This window comes from Carassius gibelio, chromosome A4, assembly GCF_023724105.1.
Source record: "Carassius gibelio isolate Cgi1373 ecotype wild population from Czech Republic chromosome A4, carGib1.2-hapl.c, whole genome shotgun sequence".
NCBI classification, from domain to species: domain Eukaryota; kingdom Metazoa; phylum Chordata; class Actinopteri; order Cypriniformes; family Cyprinidae; genus Carassius; species Carassius gibelio.
Window position 1 is genome coordinate 28,335,610 of NC_068374.1, and position 24,484 is coordinate 28,360,093.

The 24,484-nt window shown below is 37.0% G+C and overlaps 1 protein-coding gene and 1 pseudogene across 1 annotated transcript; one reads left to right on the forward strand and one right to left on the reverse strand.

Moving 5' to 3' along the window:
* Nucleotides 1–948: 948 nt before the first annotated feature.
* LOC127975952 (wnt inhibitory factor 1-like) lies at nucleotides 949–12,497 on the reverse strand (annotated as a pseudogene).
* A 133-nt stretch (nucleotides 12,498–12,630) lies between these two features.
* On the forward strand, nucleotides 12,631–23,785 carry LOC127975945 (inner nuclear membrane protein Man1-like). Its single transcript, XM_052580009.1, has 13 exons — nucleotides 12,631–13,969; nucleotides 18,469–18,509; nucleotides 18,625–18,694; nucleotides 18,780–18,856; nucleotides 19,032–19,111; nucleotides 19,297–19,442; nucleotides 19,531–19,632; nucleotides 19,715–19,817; nucleotides 19,935–20,113; nucleotides 20,329–20,410; nucleotides 20,553–20,658; nucleotides 22,169–22,247; nucleotides 22,332–23,785. The coding sequence occupies exons 1-13, from the start codon at nucleotides 12,697–12,699 to the stop codon at nucleotides 22,493–22,495; spliced, it is 2,502 nt and encodes an 833-aa protein (XP_052435969.1). The 5' UTR covers nucleotides 12,631–12,696; the 3' UTR covers nucleotides 22,496–23,785.
* The last annotated feature ends 699 nt before the right edge of the window (nucleotides 23,786–24,484 follow it).

A 24,484-nucleotide genomic window follows, 5' to 3' on the forward strand; every position in this document is an offset into this window, starting at 1 on the left:
TTTGTTTTTTAAGAAATTAACACTTAATCAGCAAGGATGCATTCAATTGATCAAAGGTGACAGTAAAGGAATTTGTAATCTTTCTATTTCAAATAAATGCTGTCCTTTTGAACTATGTTTTCATCACAGATTGCATAAAATATAATATTAATCGGCACATCTGTTTTCAACATTGATAACAATATGAAACGTATCTTGAGCACCAAATCAACATATTAGAAGGATTTCTGAAAGATCATGTGACAGTGAAGACTGAAGTAATCGCTACTGCAAAATCAGCTTTGGCATCACATGAAGAAGTTATTTTTAAAATATATATTGAAATAGGAAATTTATTTTAAACTATAATATGATTTCTCAGTATTCCTGATTGATCAATTAAATGCAACATTGGTGAGCATAAGAGAAAATCTTTTTTTTTTTTTTTTTTTACCAAACTCAAACATTTGAACAGTAGTATATCCTCTATGAGCTTTAGTACTTTCCATTTAATAGTCTTTGTCTGCTTCCAACCTTCAAAAACAAATCCAAAGCATCAAGGTATCATAATAATACGACATGTGTGCAATATTTAAACTTACTACAACTATTAGATGGTTTTGGTGAGGAAAAGGCCAAAATTTAAGATGTTATGCACTGATAACCACCTTTAGTAAAATCTCAACAGTGAGTTCAACAGAAGAACCAAATCCATCCAGTTTGCCAACAGCTCCGTTTTGAAAAACTAGATTCTTCAACAAAAAGAACCACTTCAAATGAATGAACTTCTTATGAACACACCAAGGAGAGCTAGAAGTCGTATGGACCATTTTTACGCCTTTATGATCCTTTTTGGAGTTAATTTGTGTTCCAGAGAAGAAAGTTAGTTAAAAAGATTTGGAACAACATGAGAGGGTGTTAATAAAGACAGAACTGACCCTTCATCGGTTAAAAAATTCCATGAAAATTCCACTTCCATGAAAACACATTTTATTTCTGTAATGAGGTCACATGAAAAATTAAGACATATTTGGCTTCATGACATCACAAGCAGCTCATGTGCATTGTTATACATACGTATGAAAACTTTAAGCACTTAAAGACTGCCTACCCATATCTAAATATATATCTATAGATTTCAATTTTAAATAGCATAAACAGGATACATATTACTTATACAAGTATTTGCCGGATTAGCTACTACATAAGTGAAAAGAATGTTAGTGAGAATAATGACAACAATATGTTTACTAAATCAGATGAGCCACAAGTACAAGCAAAAAACACAGCACTTATCATCCTAAGAAAAGCTGGATCCGCACCCGGAAGTTCTTGGATAGTAACGCACATTTCTCCCAGTGATTAAGTGCCACATCTGAAACTAAACCACACCATCACAGACACTCACCACAAGCATGTGACTCGCTCCTCTCTCGGTTGACGCAGGACAGAAGCTCGATGAAGGGTGACTGTGGGAGATACTATATCAAAGGCACTAGTGTGGTAAAATAAGACACTGTGACTGTAATACAAAAACAAGTCTAGCTCTGAGAGAGCAGCAGTCCAGCTTGGGAGTGTCCCGATGAGGATCGGAAGAGGAGGATAAAAGCTTTGTTTTGGAGAAGGCAATGTTGAAATGGAGGAGCTATTGGCTCAAAATTTGTAGGCTTAAACCACATAGTTGGTTTCAGAGGGCTGACTGGATTCAGGCACTTCCTTTGTGTCCTTCGCTGCCACAGGCTGTGACTTGTGCTTGGAATCAGAGACCCGCTGGCTGTTGGAGACTACTCCACGAAATCCTGGAGGGAGGGAGCAGTCAGACATGTAGAGCGGCGTTAATGATTGAGAACTAAGCCATTTTTGCAAGGGTTAGAGTTAAAATGATTTCTATGGTATATTTGGTATAAAATACTACTCATTTGACCTTTGTGCAGGGAAAGTATGGAGAAGTAGTTAGCTAAAAATGTTTTTTTTTTGCTCAAACATTAGGATAAGACCGGTAATTCTTAGGATAAGACAGATAAAAAAATAACAGTGTGGCAATGCCATGATCCATATTAAGTAATCAAACATAAAAATATTGATTAAAAATGGTGCAAACTGTGGTAAAATACTTATTTTGCTTAACCAGTGCTTGAATGTTGCTAGAAATTTTTAATTAATAAATTAAATATTTAATACAGACATTGACATACAGACATGGCACCAAGGTTCTTATTGAAATATTGAAATATTTTTTTAATTTACAATTTCTCTTTTCAATAAAGTTTTTTTTTTTTGTTACTTAAAGTTATTCTGTATTTTTTCTACATGTAGTTTCAGCGTATTTAATTCTTGTTTTAGTATTTTTAGGGCTACAAAATGAATTCACTGGTATAGTTTTAATTATTTACATTTTCAAAAAAGTTTGCATACACGGACTAATGTTAATGCTATCTAGTGACATTTTCATGTTTAATGCAGGTTGTACATTGTACAGGTTTCAGGTTTTATAAAGTACCATTTATTTTAAAATATTTAATATATTTAAATGCACTTTATTTTTTATATTAGTTAGTTCTGAGGTCGTGAAAATGTGTTTTAGTTAAGCACTCCAATGTACTACCATGAATGTAATCTGTACAAAAACTATGGTATTATATATATTTATATATATATATATAAAGAGAGAGAGATAGACGCTTTCTACTTTGTCGCAAAAAAGACACAGATGAATCCATGTTGTGATAACTGAGGGGAAACTGAGCAGGAAAATCTCCTGCTCCCATATTGGCCTTGGGAAAAAGGATGTTCTCTTACTCTTACTGCAGTGACGTCCATGCCAGCCGTCCCTGCACTGGCAACTGTTGGGCTCCACACAGCTCTCGTGTGCTCCACAGATGGGCTCGCAGACAGCTGCACACACGTATACACATACACATTCAGCCATACACAGAGACGCAGTCTTTAGTCTTAGTAATGTTTCCTGTGCTCTTCAGCAAGCCTGCAGCCCAAGTGGAAATTTTAAGGTGCAATCAAGCACATTTTTGATCAAACACATCCACAGTTCTTCTGCTAAATCGAGATAATCTCACCTTTGGAGCACAGATCGCCATGGTAGCCTTTGCTGCACTTGCATTTGTTTCTCCCCATGCATTTGCCTCCATTTCTACATGGCTGGTGACATTTACCTGCAGACAGCAATTTCATTACTCGCAATCCCAAAATGCAAAAACAACAGACTGCAAAAGAGAATGTTTTTTCTTCGCTAACTGACATTTCTAAATTAGTATCTGAACTTACACACATTCTATTAGTAACTTATATTGTTAGGTCAATATCAGCTTTAATTAATTTCTCCATTCAGGTTCCATACAATCATGTTTTATATTTAAAACACACAAATATATATTTAAATCAAATATAAACATTTATTTATTTACCCCATTGAAGTTTTATGCAGTATCACATTTAAATATATATACACTAATAAAACTTACAATATACATTTTTCAGTGTACTCACGTTATACATTTATTTATTTAAGTAAAGTAAATAGAAGAGACTTGAGTGCTTTTGAAAAACAAGAGCAGACAGCCCCTTCCCAAACTCTCTCGGATCCTCTTACACCTGCATATTTGATCAAGACCAACTGAATTTCAGCGGCTTCTTTGTTCCTTCACAAATCAGGGAAATCCATATCCATGCAACCAGACAAAGGGGGGGACTCTTGGCGATTATGTCATAAACCATTTTGACAGAGAACACGATACTGCAGTGGATCAGTCGGTAAAAACTGGCTTAATGCTATTAAAATGTTACAGAGATCTTTCTCTTCCCTCCCTTTTCAGAGCAAACGCCTCTGAATACTGCAATACTTCCTGCCTTTGAATAGTAAAGGATGATAACCAGGGTCAAAGAGGAGTTGTTTAAACATCAACGAAATACACTATAGACCTTTGAAGCAAAGCAAGCTTGTATAAATAATTGCGATTACCAAAGCAAACCTCAGTGAGCAAGTCCTAAATTGCATTTATCTCAATACCCGTTAAATTTTAAAAAAGGAAGAAAAAGTTTCCGGAAAAGGCCAAAGATAAAATGCCACACTGTTTGAGTGCATGTGAGCTCACGAGGCTGTTATTAGTGATTAGGGTGACAACACAACTGCATTACATCCTGTGTTTGCGCATGTAGGTGCCGGCCCATTAAACACTAATGTGAGAACACACTTCACTTAAGAAGTTGACTTGGAGAACTGCTCTGAGGGCAATTTGTGGAAGTGAGCCTATTACAATCTTAAGAACAAGAACGCTGCTTTCCCTTTGAAAGATGATGATAATAATGTAACAGTCAATTAATACCCTATGTAAGAAGTTAATAGAGCTATTTAGTCAGTAGTACAAAAAAGCTGGCATTTTTGAGTCATAAGGTCAGGAATTTCTTAACGGTAGGTGTTTTTTCCTATGATGCAAAGCTGAATTTCCAGCATTATTTACTCTAGTCTCCTTCAGAAATCATTCTAATGTGCTGACTCGGTGCTCAGAAATGCATTTCTCATTATCTTTAATGTTAAAAACAGTTGTGATGCTTAATATCTTTAGTGTAAACAGTTATGCATGTTTTTCAGGATTCTCTGACAAATAGGAAGTTTTTTTTTAATGAAAATCATGTGTTATATTATTAATGCCTTTCCTGTCATTTCTGATCAATTTAATGCATTCTTGCTCAATAAAACCATTTTATTAATTAATAAGAAAATAAATAGTACTGACCCCAAACTTTTGAAGGGTACTTTTGAACATTACTACACAAAGACTATCGAATTCATGAAGCAAATAAAACAATGCGCCTTTAGTAGTTGCAGTTCTTATCAACTTTTTCCCCCTAAAAACCCATTTAAATTTTTTTTTTCATTGCAAGTTGGCTTAATTTTGTTTAGATCACTGTTCATTTGTTCTGTAGTCTGTTCCATTCACAGTGATGATGAAGGTACATGTAGCTGAACTCACTGAGCTCACAGTGGCTCCCTTCAAAGCCGACGGTACAGATGCATTTGCCAGGATGGAAACACGTCCCTCCATTCAAACAGGTAGTGCTGCAGTTAGCTGTTAATGTAGAAAATGCAACGCAAAGTCAATGAGCACGTCACAAACTACATAGAAAAATGATGCACAAACAATTTGTGCTTAGGTCAAGAACAAGGTAAAAAAAAAAAAAAAAAAAGAATTTAAAGACTATGATCAGACTTTTCAAGCTACTTCCTGTCTTGTTATTGGCTAATTAGTAATGTTAAACCATTTATTAATATGTATTTATGCGTATGTGTATTTCTGTGTATTATACATATACGTTTATAGCATGTTTTAGTCAAGTTCAAGTTCCTGTCCTGTTGGTATTGATTTATGGTTTAATGAATGGTGGCACAATATAGCACAATAACTGTATGTTTGCATGCAACAGGTAGGAAACTAACCTCTCTCACAGCTGGGTCCAAAGTAGCCCGGAGGACATATACACACACCTGGGCTCATACACAGGCCACCGTTCAGACATCTTGAGGAACAGAGGGCTGAAAAAGACAGAAACATTGCTAGTTAATGTATTATATATAATACACCATTAATATATACATTACTTATAGCAGTCCCAATCTGCTGGGTAATTCATAGAAACCTTCTAGAATACATGCATGCTCCATTCCTTCATCTAAACGAATACATAGCGGGCTTAACCACGCTTTGTAATTTGCACAAGGCATTTTGAGAAGTGATGTTCTGAGATTGAGTATAATCATCATCATAATAAACTATATGCACTTGTTTGTTTCCAAAGGAGGCTTGTCTTGCTGAAAAAAAAAAGAGTTTTGCAGAATACATTTCTCTTTTTTTTTTTTTTTTTACCTATCTGGCTTTTGTATTGGAGACTTTATGACGAGGTTCTACATGCTCGCATCTGTTGTTAATGGATTGATGTGGCTCCAGGTATATGATATGAGACATTTCTGGGACACTTCAAAGATCCAGTAGGACCAAAACTATTCATAAAACCTCAAATATTGAAATGAATATAAATGTTATATTTAAATATATAATTACAGTAATTCATTCAATATAAATAATTCGTTTTCATTTGTTTAACTTTTTTATTACTTAATTCACAATGCAGTTCAAATCAACTGCACAGTCAGTAACGTTTCAGTAACTTAGTTTTTATTTGTCCTTATGGTGCCTCTATATAAATATGGTTACCTTTCTCACAGTGAACACCGTAAAAGCCATCCTGACACTCGCAGACCTGCCTTTCATTGCAGTAGCCTCCATTGAACCACCAGGGCACTTTGCTTCAGAAAGAGGAGACATTAATGTGAGAAGATTTTCTTACGTTTTTTTAGATTACGTTCACCAATCGCATCAGATTCTGAGAGAAGTTGAAAGAGCAGTGAATTCAATAACAGTACTTCCTTCAGAAGAACTGACACCAGCAAGGAGAAAGCTGAGTTGAAACCAGAATGTCAACAACTTTGTCAAATGCAGTGTATACTGTTGCAGATGTGTTGTAATGTAATTCACAACTGTCTTTAAAGACCATGTAGTTTAGTGTGCTTGACATTCTGCCATTCACTCACCCTCATGTCTTTTGATAACCATTTGACTTTCTTTTTCTAGGTGGAAAAAGTTTCACAATGTCCAAGCTGCTTTTCTCCATACCATTAAAATGAATGGGGACTGAGGCTGTCAATATATATTTAAAAAAAAAAACATCTTAAATTTTGAGTCTGCTCTTCAAAAGTGCTTTCAAAGTAGCGTTGGAAAGTCATATGGACCCCATTCATTCTCATTATATGGAAAAAGAGAAGTTCGCACATCCTGTTAAACGTCTGCTTTTGTGTATTTGTCAAGCCATTCAAGTTCGGAATGACATAAAGGTGTATAAATGATGTCAGAATAATTATTGGTTTTAAGGTTCACTCAATGCGGTTTACGTTTATGAAACACAAAACTATTGTTCAACATTCTTAAAAATACTCCTTAAAAAAAGGATAAACTTGAAGGTGTTAAACTATATCAACTATGTCAAAGTCATTTTGACCTGTGGTTGAAATTCAAGCAGCCAGTCTTATAAAATAAAAATAAAACAAGTTGTGAGCACTAGTTATTATTGCACCCTCAGCTGTCACTAGGAAACACTTTGCTTCCTCCCCGCGGGGTGGCTTCAGACAGATGGACCATTTGATCTGTGAAGTCTACACGCCGAATTGAGAAGGGTGTGTAGGGGAATGCAACACCGTGAGGTTAGTGTGTGTGTGTGAGAAGGGAGGGGGGGTCAGAGAAAAACATAACACGCTCATTCCAAAGGGTTGCAACTGGCAGGGTTCACATGAGCTCATGAGCCAGCGATGGTTGAGAGACACCCGTACCATGATCTCTGCTTCTCTCTCTCTGACCAACTACTCTTAAAGAGGGACAAAACATGCTCATTCGTGCTCCTTAAGAAAGAAAAATCATAAATATGATCTCTTTAATATGTGACCCTAGACCACAAAACCAGTCCTAAGTCGCTGGGGTATATTTGTAGCAATAGACAAAAAAACACTGTATGTGTCAAAATGATCGATTTTCTTTTATGACCAAAAAAATCATTAGGATATTAAGTGAATTTCATGTTCCATGAAGATATTTTGTAAGTTTCCTACAGTAAATATATCAAAACCTAATTTTTGATAAGTAATATGCATTGCTAAGAACTTCATTTGAACAACTTTAAAGGTGATTTTCTCAATATTTCGATTTTTTTGCACCCTCATAATTCAATATTTTCAAATAATTGTGTCTTAGCCAAATATTGTCCGATCCTAACAGACCATACATCAATGGAAAGAATAAATGATGTTTCGGATGATGTATAAATATCAATTTTGAAAGATGTACACATAAGCCTGGTTCTGTGGTCCAGGGTCACATATATTTATTTGATCAGAAATACAATAAAACAGCAATACTGTGAAATTGTATGTAATGTATTCCTGTGATGCCAGTTATTTACTCCAGTCTTCAGAGTCACATGATTTTTCAGAAGTCCTTCCATCAAAATGTTGAAAACAGTTGGGCTGCTTAATATTTTTGTAGAAACACTTTTTTTTCAGCATTCTTTGAAGAATATGAATATGAATATTCACAGGAACAGCATTTAAAAATATATATTTAAATATTTTGTAACATTATGAGTGTCTTCACTTTCACATGACCAATGGTATGCATTCTTGCTGCATTCATTTTGTCAACTGTCTCATTTGTTTCTGTTTATATTTTCTTTTAGAAGATGAACAACTGAGATGAAGCTGACTTGAATGAACTTGAAAACTCTTCAGAGCGATGAAATTGGGTCTTGGCTTTAGTCTGCAAAGTTTCGATGACTGATCCAGTGTTTTACATGTCCATAACATGCTCTTTTAAACCACACAGTCATTCAGCATCAGCATTCATGCTTGGACTGCAAAGTTTGATAACTCACCTTTCTGGCATGTTTTAAAGAAGATAGCGTTGTGTGCCGTCCTCAGAATGATGTTTCCTCCAGCATCCATCACCAGGATGGTCACCTCAAATGCTGCCACACCATCCTGGTCACCTCTGCATGGGAAGCCCACCTGGACCACTGAGTACACAAAAGCCCTTTTGATTACTTAACCTTAAGCATCGATGTGCCACAGGTGTCATATGTTATAATAATCATCTCATAGATGTGATTTTAAGAATCTAGATAGATAATTATGTGAATATATCAATACATCATGATTATTCCAGTATTCAACCAGTTTATTATCAAAACATTGGTTAAAAGGATAGTTCTCCCAAAAAAGACAATTCTGCCATCATTTCCTTACCCTCAAGTTCTTCCAAACCTGTTAAGAGTTTCTTTCTTCTGTTTAGCACAAAACATGATGTTTTGCAGAATGTTGGAGACCAAACATTTGATGGTAGCCATTGACTTCCATAGTAGATTTTTCCATACTATGAAAGTCAATGGCTACCGTCAACTCTTTGGTCACAAACAATATCTTCTTTTGTGAGTAAATGACAGTATTTTTTCTTCTTTGGGTGAAATTTCCCTTTAAGAAGGAAAATGTAAGCCACAACAATAGTGAAATAATTTTAAAAAATAGAATAAAAGAGAATAAAAGCGTACCAGAGGTTTTGTGTGGCACTGATCCTAAGAGAGGAACATTGACAGTAGGGTCATCCATAAAGTCTTTATCAAATGAACACAAAGTCTGAAACTCATAGAAGTACTCTGCCTGAATTAAAAGATGAACAAACATTAACTTTGTTTTAATCTTAAAATTTGATTTGCATAAAGAGGGTTAATATAGCACAAAAAAGGTTGGATGTGGTTCATGACAGGAGCACATATGCATCTGTAAAGAGTAAAAAGAAGGTTTCCGGGTATCATTAAGTTTGCAAGGCTATCAATTTATTCCTAAAGAAGCATAGCTTCGCTCTCTAACTAATGACCTCAACCTTTTGAGGATTACACACTTTTGAGGACAGTTGTGATGGCGAGGCCAAACACGCGCTTAAAAAAAAAACTGTCCCTAAAGGAGATGAAAGCAAGGGAGACGGTTCTTTCTTTTTTTCTGGTCTCTAGATTTCGGAGTGTAAAAGCTGGGCAGCGTTTGATGAAGGCAAAAGTACACAAGCTGTGTGGAGAGCTTAGCTAATCCTACAGCTGAATGGTAATAACCAACACAGATAACTCTCGCTGCCAGCCTTTTATGCAGAGACCTTTGTTCTAAAGCCTCAGTGGCCGTCTTTGAAGCAAACAGGGGCCAGGACAGAGCGGGCCCTTCTCTTTTTCCTCCATATCCCTCCCCTTGCTATTTTAATTTCTCCCTCTTGCTGCTCTTTCGTCAATTCACAGATTATGATAACAAAATATGTTCACTTTGACTTTCAAACGTTTAAACGTAAATGCATTTTTGTGTATTTATTTACTTTTCTCCTTGCTGTTGTCACATTTATTTGCGAAGTGGGTTTGGTAAAACAGCTTTGGAAAAAATATTTATTGTAAAAAGTGCCAGAAATAAATCTGAATTGAATCAAAAAATGACTTTAGCAGCCAGAAAAGGTGTCAGCAATACAAATAAAAGTACAGTTATTACTATTCATTATTATTGTTGTTACTTTTATTATTATGCCTTATAATGCTTACAGCTGTTCATATAGTATAAATAAAAATGTACATATTTTTAGAAGGAATCCTAAGAACCAAAACGTTTTTAAAAGATTTCCGCTCTGAGATCTGAAATATTTTCTTTCTGATTTTAGTCATGTAATTTGTGATGAATACCATATACTGGCTATTTGGGACCTACTGTGAAAATAAATAAATATATATTTTGCCACAGTTTCTGCCAAAACCATAAAGAATTACAAAGAGGACCAAAAATCAATAGCAACACAAAGTGTTTCCAAATGGAAGTTTCGTTGTTCAATAAATCGCGGGCTCTGGCACGCCGCACGTGTGCTCTCTACTGATGACGACCCAGATGTTTGGCACATGCACGTCGAGGAGGCGCGCACACGCGGCGGGCCCGCGCTTTGATACGCGGTGCAGCTTTAAAACACCAACATGCAAAATACCACAAGAATTGAAATGACCTTTTCCCTTTCAAATTAGGCCAATACACTACACAGATTCGTTTCACAATATCAAAGTGCAAACACATTTTATTAATTCATTTGTTTCAAATTTATATTACTGTTAATATTATTGCATCCATTATTATTCTTATTTTTTTTATTTTTAACGTTAAATTAACTTTAATGTCTTGTTTAGCCGAAATGGTGTTCAAACATTTTATAGGTAAACAAATTATATATATATAGGCTATATATATATATATATATATATATATATATATATATATATATATATATATATATATATATATATATATATATATATATATATATATATATATTAATACATCGGATATCTTGACGTAGGCTATATTTAGACGAACATGTTAATCATAAAAATCTATAAACCTGAAAACACTTACACGTAAAGGCTACTTAAGAACAAACTTAATTCAAATGTTTGTTTTAAGGATTTTTATATTGAAAAAGACGGCATTCAAGAAAATAAATTGTGTAAAGTGTTCCTGGCTAAGATCATGGCAGATCAAGAATACATCAGTTTTACGGTACCTGATCAGTGGTTTGCCAGGTGAAGTTCACGTGCTGGATATTGACAGGTATTGCAGGCATTCGCTGCTGTGCTTTCCTGAAGTCGTGTGTGAATGGGGCCATTTCGCCATCAGAGACTATTAAAATATCCTCCTCAAAACCTGTAGGATAAAACAGCGAGCCTCTCATAGTTTGAAAAGAACACTGAGTTAAGTTATTATGCATTGGGTTAGTTTACAATTGGACTCTAACAGCATTAACGTGCCATTGACCCGGTACAGAAACCATGTTACTATTACCAACTATTACCAATTAATATTCTTGCTTGACTGGCATCAATCCACATGTACATGCTTCCTTGCTCTTGGGCAGCTTCATAAGACCCCCTAAAAGCAGAAGAAAGCACGTTTTAAGGTGCAGTTGAACAGCAGGCGTCCTGAAAGCCATTCCTTGGTTTATTTCAAGTGAATTGGTCGTCTTGCTAGCTCTCCCCTCTCGCTGCAGTCCCGTGCACTAAATGTGTCTCAACTCTCGAGTGAGTCTTCAATTGACCAAGCGTGTACGTCTGCGGACTGTTTCGCGAGTTACTTGTACGCAGCAAGAGCTGCAGTTCACAGATTTCGTCACTAGGTGGCGTGATTTTAATACAAGGCGCCCATAATTCGCAAGTAAAAGATTAGTTATGCAAACAAGCTGATTGATGTTTTGAAGTGTAACAGCGTGATAATGAAACGATTTCTTCCATTACTATAAATGCTACTCTTGGTTTAACCCAATTAAAAATGTATACTTTTCTCAACATCTTTATTTGTATTTTTATATTTCTACATTTCTTTAGGTTTATGTTGACTGCTTCAGTTAGTGAAATTACCTGTACGGTTGTACTTGGACATTTATTTGACACAAACCTTAGGAAATTGAATTAAAGATTTTCTTTCATACTTTTAATTCATATCAACTTAATGTAATGTTAACCAGGTGTAATGAGCTTTTATAGTGATTGTATAATAAACATATCATTCAAATTTCGATTTACTTGCTTTTATTTATTGTTAATCAATATATTTTCTGGTTTTCATTTCAATTTAGGTTTCAGTTATTCAACAACAACAGTTTATTAACTAAATAATTTTATTAAATATGATCATTATATTAAAATCATATAAAATGGATTATGAATATGATGATTATAAAAATTATGTCCCATATGTCATATCGGAACTCCTTTATGAGTGGAACATTATGTAAATAAATACACTTTATTTTGATTTGTGTCTTTCTTTCTTCTTACCTATTCTGACGGTTTTCAGCATTTTTTCTTGATTGCCATTCATAGTGACATATGAATATAATGAATGTTGTTTAATGTTGCTCATTTAATAATTAAATTAATTAAAGAAAAGAGTTTCTCATTTATTTCCTTTCAAGTTGGCCATCTGTCCAATATATATAAATATACACACACGTATATTTATGTACATATCTGTGGTCTGTCCGCTTACTTCTACGTCACTTCCGCCGTGTCTCGCTGTGTGCGTTTTTTCGTGCAAAGATGGCGTCCGCACAGTTGACGGATGAGGAGCTTGTGTCTGAATTGAAACGGCTCGGCTTCACCCCGGGCCCGGTAACGGAGAGCACGCGGCCCGTGTACTTAAAGAAACTGAAGAAGCTGTGGGAAGAGCAGCCACAGCCGCGGAGCTCCCGGAGTGGAAAAGGACGCAGCAGCAGCGGGAGTATCAACAGCAACGGCAGCAGCGGCGCTAGTAACAGCAACGCCGCGGCGCGAGCTCCGGGATTCAACGCAAGGCCACCGGGCAGTGACGTCACGCGTCTGAGCGCCAGTCGGAGCGAGAAGCGCAGAGCCGGAAAGTTCGTGCTGGGCTTCAGCTCGGACGAGTCAGACGTGGAGGCGCCGCAGAAGAAAGGAGGCCCGAATCACGGGGGCAGCAGGAGAGACCGAGGATCTGCGCAGCAGACACCCACCATCAGGCCTGCGGGAACACCCGCCGCTGCCTCCCTCGGGTTATCCGCGGACAGCAAAAGCATTTCTGGTTCTCCGTGGTGGGCCGACCGAGGTCAACCCAACAATTTGGAAGAAACGGAAAAAGACAGTCGGGCTTTGAACGGGAATAAGGAGTTTTATGAATCTAACAGTAGTAAGTTAGCCAGGGATTACTCTGATTCAGACGACGAGGAGGAAGAGGAGGGTGAACGAGACCGTCCCCGCGAACGCCGTCTGACTTCCAGACACAGTCCACCCCCCTCCTCTTCCCCGCACCGGAGCGTCTGGAACTCAGAGAAGACGGCGCTCGGCGCGCGTGATACTCCTGACTTCGGTCTAGAAATGATCGCGGATCGGAGGGACGACGATGAGAAAGAACTGAGAGAGTTCACCGGAAGCTACGTGAGCCACAGCTTCCCGAAACTCTCCGGGATTGACGGCAGCAGCCCGTCCGGTTCCTTTAATAAGAACCACCTCGACAGCGGAGACTGCGAATCCCCCTGCGGCAGCAGTCGGTTCAGTATCGGGCTAAGACCGCGCTTTCCCTCCTACACGGCGACCTACCGAGCGAACCACTCGAACCATACCGGTTCCAACGACTCCTACAGCCATGCCTCAGCCCTCAAGTCCAAGCAGCACAGCACTGTCCCGGAGGACGAGCTCCTGCAGCAGTTTAAACGGGAGGAGGCGTCCGCCACCGGCGGTTTCAGCGCTCATTACCTGTCCATGTTCCTCCTGACAGCCGCCTGTCTGTTCTTCGTCCTGCTGGGCCTCGTGTACCTGCGGATGAGGGGCTCCAGCACCTCCGAGGGGGATGCAGTCAGTAAGTATGAAGTGCTGAAAGTGGCATGTGTCGATAAACATAGTCAGCTGTATACCTAAGCAACATTTTTGGGGCAGTTTAAGAACATTGCTGTTTAGTTATTTAGTATGTATATATAATACTACTTAATGTCAATAAGTATCATATTCATATAATATGAAACTTACATGGTACCTCGTCCCAAATGTTTTTAAAAAGCCTTAGAGCTTTGTCCAAAAAACATGATATTACCATGTTGAACTGATGGTATTCGATGCTGCTGAGTGAATACCACATAAATACCATAGCAAATTAATGTATTACTTCCACCCAGTTTCCAAAAAGAATACCATGGTGCTACCATGGAACATACAAAAAAAGGTATTACTGTGGTACATTTCCAAAAACATATCGCCATCATCCTTTGAAAACATGGTCGTACTATGGTACAGTGATGCATTGGATTGTAATAATATGGTATAGAATGCTGATGTTTACAATATTCATTGTACTCCCAGTCTCAAAAACCATTGTAATACCATGAAACATTTACAAAAAGTGCCATTTTCACGGTACATGTCCAGTGGTGTTGGCATAGTGCATTAATATAGTGGTACTTTGAGATATATAATGCTGCTGAATGGTTGTCGTGTAATTTCTACAGTGTTATTGTAGTACTTCCACCCAGTTCCCAGGAATACTGTGGATCTTAAAACATGGTATTACTGTGAAGCTGTGTGCAAGAATATGGCAAAACCTCGGTACAGTGGATGTTTTGGACTTAATATTATTCATCTGATATTAAGTGCTTTTTATATTATATGTACACTTCAAAGAATACTGTGGTATTGCTATAGTGTAATGATCTGCCTCTGTATCTTTCCAGTAGTCTGTGAACCCTCACATACATATCCATTATTTAAACAAGAGGTTAAAAATGTCAGGTCAATAATGATCATCTAAAAAAAAAAAATGTAGTTGTAGCTGCACTAGTGTTGCATCTAGGCCTGCACGATTAATCGAACGTGATTATTTGCGATTGTCATGCGCATTTAATCAGTAAAGCCAGTTCTGTGATTAGCAGTAAATCTCCATCACCTGCTTTCAGGTGGAGCAGCATTTAATACGCAGAGCCATAGTTCTCTGACAAGTTCTCGTGTTCATAATCGCAGACATTATAATTGTAGGATTATGATACTGACAAAATCGTTCTCGATTATGATAGCTGTTTGCGTGTCTTCTCAGTGAACTATCTCTGCTGAACTAAATGCTGCTCCATCTGAGAGCATGTGAAAATACTACATTTAATAACATGTTATAACTCCAAATTCACTTAGTAACGTCAGTCGAGTGTTTAAAATAAATCCTTCTGTGAGATGATTTATGGCTTCCTAAAAAGAATAATTAAGGCACACAATATTTAATTGTATTCTAAGCAGTGATAAAGGCTATGTCGATTAGTATTTCATTGTAGATATTCTTTATTATGATAAATTATAATAAGGCTTCTGCCTAATCGTGATTTATTGCGTTTGATTAATTGTGCAGCCCTAGTTGCATCCCTTAAAAGATCACTGCGGTTTAGTATCTGGTATATATGGTAAATTTAACTTTTGTATTGTATTGATTTACTAAGAAAAATTACAGAGTGTGTGTTTTAGAAAATTACACATTAACATGCTTTATAAAGTTCCTCAAAGATTTTCTTATTGTTTATGCACTCCATGAGTCAAACATGAATAATTCACACAGCAGTTATCACCCCACACTATTCGCACCTTCTTAGACAGGAAATGGTAGATGTCGCATGGTGCTTTTTATGGGACAGAGAGAGGTATTTGCATTAGAAGTATGTGTGTGCTCCATGCCAGGTCAAATGACTGTTCCAGCCCTGGTGGATTTAAGGTAGCTGATCGCACCTTCACCTTAAATGTTTCAACTAGATGTCTGACAATCTTTTAGTCAAATTATTCTCCAAGGTCTCAGTGCTCACCATATTTGTGGAGTCTTATCTTCTAGGTTTTTTTGTTTTGTTTTCTGTTCTTAGTCTCTTACTAGAAGTGAGTTTGTGCTGAATTTACAGAATAATTATGAATGTATATGAATTAATATACTTTTTTTTTTTTTTTTTGGCTCTGCACAAAAAAATGTATTAGCTAAGTCTAAAACTAGTCTGCACCCATAATGTGCCTGATATGCGTTTTAGATTAGTTAAGATATTGATCTAAATGATTCATGAGTTTTTTTTTGTTGTTGGAAATTTAAGTTCTTTTAAAACGTATTTCAAAATTATTTAGAAAATGTTAAATGATAATATTATGTTGTAATTTTTGTACTTTTAAATTATTAATTAAAATAAGTTAAATGGAATTAATTTAAAAACTCCTTATCCAGCAATTAGAAATGACTGTAAAGGTAATGGAAAAATTATGGAAATTCACTCCTGAAAAGTGTGGGAACCCTCTGAGAGTCTGTTATTTGATAATAATCATGGCTAGTCTGGTAGTCCCCACATTTTGACATGTTGACATCATTTATGGTCATAATGTGATAGCCAGCATCAATCTTTTGATGCATTTTTCCAGATGAGAGAAAGTCTGTTCTTGGATGTGCATGCATTGCCACTCAGTTTAAATAGCTTGAGTACCCTCAGAGTAAAGTGCTCTGGAGGCAGAGACGACTCTTGAGGGGAAGCCGACTGATGAATTACTATGTATATTTGTGGCGTGGCCGGTCTCTCGGGGAGGGAGCTTTGACTGGAGAGCGTGCTGCAGACATCTAGGTCACAGACAAGCTAAAGCGGCCTAATTGTCTGTCTCTCGGGGGACTCTGGGAGCTTGCGGCCAGCTAGATTGACTGACTTCTCTCTGGCATTCTCACTTTGAGTTTGATTATATACTAGGGATGCACGATAATATCGGCACAACATCGGTATCGGCCGATAAAAGCTTAAAATGACCATTATCGGTATCGGCCGATATGAATATTTTTGCCGATGAGCCAAACCGATATTCTCCAAGTGAAAAAATTGACCTGTTTTTCAGATGTGAATGTCTGTCTACATTTGTAAAATAATAAATTTATGGTGGAATCAGTACAGAAGAGATACATGGATTTCTCTTCAGTAAAATTAAAGTTTAAATATATCAGTATATATTTGTATATATATCGATATCAGTATCGGCATCGGCCAAAATTATTTCGAAAATATCGGCATATCGAATATCGGCCAAAATCCAATATCGTGCATCCCTATTATATACTGTACTATGTGTACCAGTTTTCTACTTGTTCAGGTTGTAGACTACAGCTTGTGTGATTTAAGTCATTCTGAACAACGTGCTGTCAAACTACTACTGAACTACTATTTCTGTTGTGTGCAGTACATATGCACAGTTTAAAATAGTTTGTATGCATTAAATATGTCTTTGAACATCCAATACTATATCACACAAAGCAATGCGTTTGACTTGATCTTCCAGTATGACGACATCAAGTCTTCAGTTACATTCTGACTTATTATTTGATGAGGCTGGCAAATAATGCCAAATGTTCACTTTTTTTCTCTTAGAACAGAAGTGATGCTGGATGCTACTTGCTGAATTAACTGCAGTGTAACTAGGTCATGTGGCAACAGTGTAGCATAGTACTGTTTGAAATGTCTATCATTGTGTACTAGTATACTTTTTTTTTATATATAGTTTGCAAATGTCCAAGTCTGAAACTAGCCAATTTAAGTTTAGTCCTAAGATATGTCTAAAATTTTAGTCGATATTAGAAACCTATCAAAGAAACAAGCACTACTTATTCCAATTTTGTGCACTGTGCATTATAAAGATGGTAGTTTAGCGACTTTTAAAACACTTATGGAGTTTTCTCTACAGAAATTTGTTTCATAGAATGTTTCGTCAGCTTAATCATTATGTTGTTAAACAACAGGAAAGTAGTCCATTTAACACATTATACAGCCATATCTCACATCCTTTAATTCCTGTCAAACATTTAATATTGCATCACCCTGATTAAGGTCTGTAGGCCACCTGAGGCCATGTATTTTTTAGTGGTTTAACCATGGTTAAGGAGGTCTAGGCCACTCCCATCTATAGCTCGACCACAGAACCAGAAAAATGGGATCTCATCACTTGAAATCTAGGTCAAACTTGGTCTTGAAACTTAAAAGCTGTTGTTTTTCCAGAGTATATGGCTTCCTCTCATAGGTTGATGTATTAGATGGCTTGCAACATCAGACAGCTCACGTTTAATAAGCCAGCAGTCTATGATTGAGACATGCAGGGCAGTTGCTGTGCTAAATTTGGGCCCCTGCCAGAGTGAGGACAGAAACACAATGTTCAGACAATGAGTCAAGTGTGAGAAGACGAGAAGCTCACACTCGTCACACCCTCAAGTGTGAGACGATGAGCAGCCCTCCGCCACGGCGTAGTTGGGAAATACTGTGATGCCATAATATTGTTTAGTGCTGACTCAGTAATGCCATTTGTCGACTTTTCTTTCTTTTTCAGTCATGCATCACCCGTTCGGACCTGAGTTTGATCAGAGTTATGTGAGTATCTGCTCATCTGTGTCCCATATTTAAAGATAATATAAAAAGATATTGGTGGTTATACATACTGTCCTTAAACATGCACTCACTACATTTACTTGCATTGATTGAACAGGACGTCAAAGACCGAGACCTCATCCTTAACCTTCTCCTGTCTCTACATGAGCACCTGGCCAGTGTTGCAGGTTAGCATACAGTTATTTAGTCACTCTTTATATTTGTTGTGATATATGCAGCATTAAAATGTGCAACCTTTTGATCGCCTTTCAGGAGAACATGATTGTGGAGACCTTAAAAATCATTTAAACAGAAGTGTCTCTTTCAGTGATGCCTCTTCATACCTCAAGGTGTGTTTTGCTTATTAAAGCGTTTGCACTCCATGGTCTGGTCATTGGATTCAAATTGCATTTTTTTGTTTTTTTTAATTAGCACTGACCTTTTGACATATTTCATTGTATAATTTGGAAATGTCTCTGCTAACATGAAAATGCATAATATAATAAAGCATCTTTCTCTTTCAAGCTCCAAAATGAAGCCTATGAAAACTTGATTGAAACCTCTTTAGAGTGGATCATGAAAACCAAAGATTTTGTCGGTATAAGGTACCTGCTGTTCCTCCATCAAATTGTCGTAAATCATCTTTCTATTGGCCAGTCATCCTCTGTTTATTTAGTCTTTCTATCTATCTGTGTAGATATATCAAGGTGTAACTTTCCTACCTTTTAGTATCGCTCTGTGTGAGTGCTGTTTTCCTGTGTTCAATGGTCATGTGTTGTTTTCTTGACAGGTTGATTGGTGCCGACCCTGCTCAACCCGTAGAGAACGTATCGGAAATCTCAAGACTGGAGTCCATCCACCCCCGCATGTCCTTCTTCTGCCGCCTCAGACGCGCCTTCTTCACTGTGATCTACAAAGTTCTCTTCATCCTTGCAGGTTGGCTTCTGCTTTCTGTAGATGTCTGTGCTTTCAGTACAGGAAAGATCTAAATCTTTTCACTAACCTCTCCTACATTTCTCTGTAGGCATCGGTGTAGTTTTGGGTTTGGTGTATTACATGAAATACAGATGGCGCAAAGAAGAGGAGGAAACTAGACAGATGTATGACATGGTAGAGAGAATCATTGGTAAGACTGTCTCATCGTTACACAAGAAATTACACAATGCAGGTGTAAAGCATCTTAAATACCTTGCCTTATGCTTTTACAGATGTAATGAGAAGCCACAATGAAGCCTGTCAGGAAAATAAGGACTTGCAGCGGTATTTGCCCGTCCCTCACGTCCGTGACTCTCTTGTCCAGCCTCAAGAAAGGTATTGTGTCTTTGCAGTGCGAATGTGGTTTTAATTCAGGTTGCATTCTTGTATGAAACACCCTCTGTCCCCAGTTCAGTGTTTGCGAGTCCTGAATAGTATATGTTGTTCTTTCAGAAAGAAGATGAAGAAAGTGTGGGACAGAGCTGTCGCGTTCCTGTCAGCTAATGAGTCCCGTATTCGGACAGAAACACAGAGGATTGGAGGGGCGGACTTCATAGTGTGGCGGTGGCTTCAGCCTTCAATGTCACCTGATAAGATGTCCAGTATGCCCTCCAAAGTGTGGCAAGGCCAAGGTAACGGTTTCTCCATGTGAAGTCAACCATTTGCATTTTAAGGCCACACTTATGCCTTTTTACTTTTTCAAAATCACACATGATCTTAAGTATGTGGACAACTCTTACTTATTGTTATTGAGATTAAACTTTCAGCACATAGTTATGCATTGTGTCCACATTCTTGAAATGTAGAGTATGTTCATAAACCTAAAGTGGCTTGTTTTGTTCTTCAGCATTTCCGCTGGACCGAAGAAATTCGCCACCAAACAGCTTAACACCATGCTTGAAGATTCGCAACATGTTTGATCCTGTAATGTACGTTTCTCAAGGACTTTTGCATCTGACCTTGCATTGAATTGGTGGTTCAAGTAAAATATTTTTACTTGCATAATATAATGTAGGTCTGCCTGATATTAGAGTGTTTTAGAGAAAAGTAATCTCACTACCTCTTGAACAGGGAAGTGGGGGAAAACTGGCACCTCGCCATACAAGAAGCCATTTTGGAGAAGTGCAGTGATAACGATGGAATTGTTCACATAGCCGTTGACAAAAACTCAAAAGAGGTGAGAATCCTTTGTGGTTCATTACAAAAAAGGCAACCTGGGTTTATAAGCTCTTGTCCAAATTCTAATAGGGCCTTTTGCACCACAAGGACCTTTTCATAGTACCAGAACTAATTGTGGAACTACCCACTTTTGGGTATTTTCACAGGAACTAGGTGCGATTTTTTTTTTTTTTTTTTTTTTTTTTTTTTTTTTTTTCAGTACAGGACTGCCTTTTTCGAGAACCAAATTAGCTCCTACTCCAGAGCAGGGTCTAACCAGCACAACTGGTACTAACCGTGATGTAAGTAGACACTGATTTGTCAGATGCGTTCATAAACGCCCTCACCCACTATGATGTAAAAGACTGTAAACATTGTGTCAACTTATTTCGCAAGTATGCTTAAAAGCGATAAATATACGGATGCTGAAGTGCAAGCACTTGTAGCAAATCTAGCACTGGCAGTTGTCGTTGGAGATTCTTAATCCTCTTTCCATTCTTTCAATTGCTTTATGTATACGTCAACATTTCATGTCCATTATTGTGAAACCCGCGAGACACAACAAAAAACAACGTTGTTGAAAGCCGTGCACAAATAACATTGCTGTCGACCGGCTTACGTCACATCCTAGTACCCATGGTCAGTGCGAATGCAACCCCTTTAAATGGTACTGGGAAATAGTTTCGCGAAAAATCGTACCAATACTTTAGTACTGTACATTTAGTTCTGGAACTAAAGCGGTGCAAAAGGCCCTATTTAGTTGCCTGCTGCCTTTAAAGGTAACATCCCAGCCATCAAGGACCCTCATAAATGGCCAATTTGTAACACAACACAACAACATGCAACAACTCCTCACACCACACAAATTGACTTGACTCACAGTATGATGTTAGCATATTGCTAAGCTAACAGTGTGATATTGTAAGAAGCATAAAGTGCATAGGACAGTCCATTTTTAATGCGTGGTGTTATTGTTAGCAAAACTATTTCTTATGCCTCTTAAATTGTTTTGATTCGACCGAATCTATTGATTCCAACTGAGTTTCATGGTAGCATGTTGCTAAGCTTACAAATGCTAGATATTGAAATAAGCATAAATTGGACATTTATATTGGCCAAAATAATCTTTTAATACTCTGAATGTTATTTTTCACCATATTGGATAGTTTTCCACCAATCTTATCATACAAATTGACTTTATACTCATAATTTAATTTAATTAAGTTTGATGTTAGTGTGAATTGTGATGCTAAGCTAATGTGTACTAGATATTAATATTAGCCAAATGAAATGGGACAAACAGATAATGGGCAAGATATAATTTTTTTTTATTACACACAACTTTTTATTTATTTATTTATTTTTTAACCTTATTGCACTTTTTTTTTTTTAGCAGTGTTCTCTGGTATTGCCTTATCCACAAAGGATATGATGTTGGCTTAGAATTCCACTTTGTTTTGGAACATAAAATATTCCTAGAAGCATTTAACCAACGGGCTGATTTTCTGTATGGTTTTGTTCTCATCTAGGGCTGCGTTTATGTGAAGTGCCTTTCAGCAGAGCATTCTGGGAAAGCCTTCAAAGCACTACATGGCTCCTGGTTTGATGGTAAACGAATATTGCATTTATTCTTGACTTATCATAAGAACTGCCATCTTCAGTCTGTTTCAACCCAACGTGCCTTTTATACAGGTAAGCTGGTGACGGTCAAGTATCTACGCCTGGATCGCTACCACCAGCGTTTCCCACAAGCCCTGGGCTGCAACATGCCCCTCAAGCCCTCCAACTCCAGCATGAACAGCATGTCTCGCCTGAACCAGCGATCCAGCACGTCCAGCTCACTGGGTTTCTCATGAGGGACATCCTAACGGCCACCACCATCCTCTCTGCTTCTTTCTCCTGTGTCCTCGTTATCTGAGAGAACCGCATCCAGGAGCTTTTACAGTTGGGCCACCAGGGATGCCCAATCAGTTTTGTCAGCCATATGCAAACAATGGTGTTTAAACCTGTGAGCTGCTGTGTTTTTTCTTTTTTCCTGTCCTTCAGTATCAAGGAAAGCAAGGGAGATGCACACACTGGCATGAAACCGGTGGAGAGAGTTGCTCGGTCCGATGAGAACTTTTAGTAGAGGTGTACGATGCAATCTCTGTCCTTCTCATATCTGGTGCAAGTGGACACAAATTTCTGTTTCTTATGTATTTTCTTTGTTTTTGATAAACCAATACAATGACAAAAATGGCTTCCAACTTTAAATCTTACAACACAAATGAAAGTTTTCCGGCCTCTGCTTATTTTTTATGTAACTAACTCCCCTCCTTAATTCCAGGGAGCTCCGTTGGGCTATACATAGCTGCATGTGCTGGTTAAAGTATGCCTATATTTAAGCTTTGAATTGTACCATATATTGTGGATGTTTATTTCCCTGATAATGTTTTAACTGATGTATTCCCTGTATTATTTTTTTTCTTTCCTATTTTTTGTTTTGTTTTAGTTTTTAGTCCAAGAACAGCATGCACACACTCTAGAAAGGGGTGCTGTAAATATCTCATTGAATGGTGGTGGTTGAAATCATCTGTTTGAATTGAAATTGTCATAAGCTCTCGTTTGTTTCTTGCCAACAGAATAACTACACTGCTGCATTTAGAGATGTGTGATGTTGAAGGGTCTACATGGCTTTGTGAGGGAAATGAACAATTGTGTTCCCCTTCAATGCCATGTTTCTGAACACTAGTCTTAATTGTAACAGCCTGATTATATTCAAGTATAGAATTATTTACTGTTGTTTTTGTTTATATTTTAAAAGTTATGCTTTTCCCATTATAATTGGTGCTGTCGGATGTTCTTTTTTTTCCCCTGACCCATCACTTGGCAGATTTTATATGCCATCCTGTTGCTGTTTTTAATCTGTCCCCGACCCTACTAAATTTCCAAAGGAGACGTTTTTGATGGAAGTTGTTTTTCTGACTTTCTTATACACACTTGTGCTACAGTTGCAGCCTGATATGGCGGTCTGATTCTAATTTGTATTGGGACACATTCATAAACAGAGCATGTCATGTCTATTTTGGAACAAAGAAAGATTTATCAGCCTTTGTTTAGATGCAGTTCGGGTGGATATGAGGTAAATAAAATGTACTTGTTTATTACTTATGTTTATCTCCTTCCTTGTTGAGATTCATTACATAATCTAGCACATTTTAACCATGCTTTTCCAGAATGACTGTTACCTACATTTATATAAAACGTTGGAAATGGCTTTTGAGATAAAGTTGATCTTTTAATTGATTTAATCGATTTAATTAACATTTCTAAGAAAAGTTAACGGTAGTTTGTTTTTAGTCTTGCAGATTAATCACATGAACCTTGATATTTTTGCATCTGTTATGGAATATGTTTTAAAAATGTATAATTTATACATTAGTAACTATAACTTAAGGATGAAATTTGTAAGTATTGCACTTTTCAGATGCAAAACTGGACATTTCAGTCCTATGTTGGAACAATAAATGTTATTTCTATAAAATTGAGTAATCAGAGAAAAAGTAGAAGCTATTCAATCAAAATGCTAATTAAAAAAATGTTTTTTTCAACTTTATATCCACTTGAATATATATTTAATTCTTAATATCTGTTTTATTCCCAGTTTTTTGCCAATCTAAAAGGATCCTTGGGGTATTATTTTCTTTTTGTTGTTGTTGGGTGTTTTTTTTTTTTTCTTGTATGTAGAAGTACTTAATATAACAATAAGAATCATATTAATAATAAAGTTTAAGTAAAAAATAAGCACCACTAAAATAACCATAGCCTACAAACGTAGAGTTGAACATTTAACATATTGCTAACCA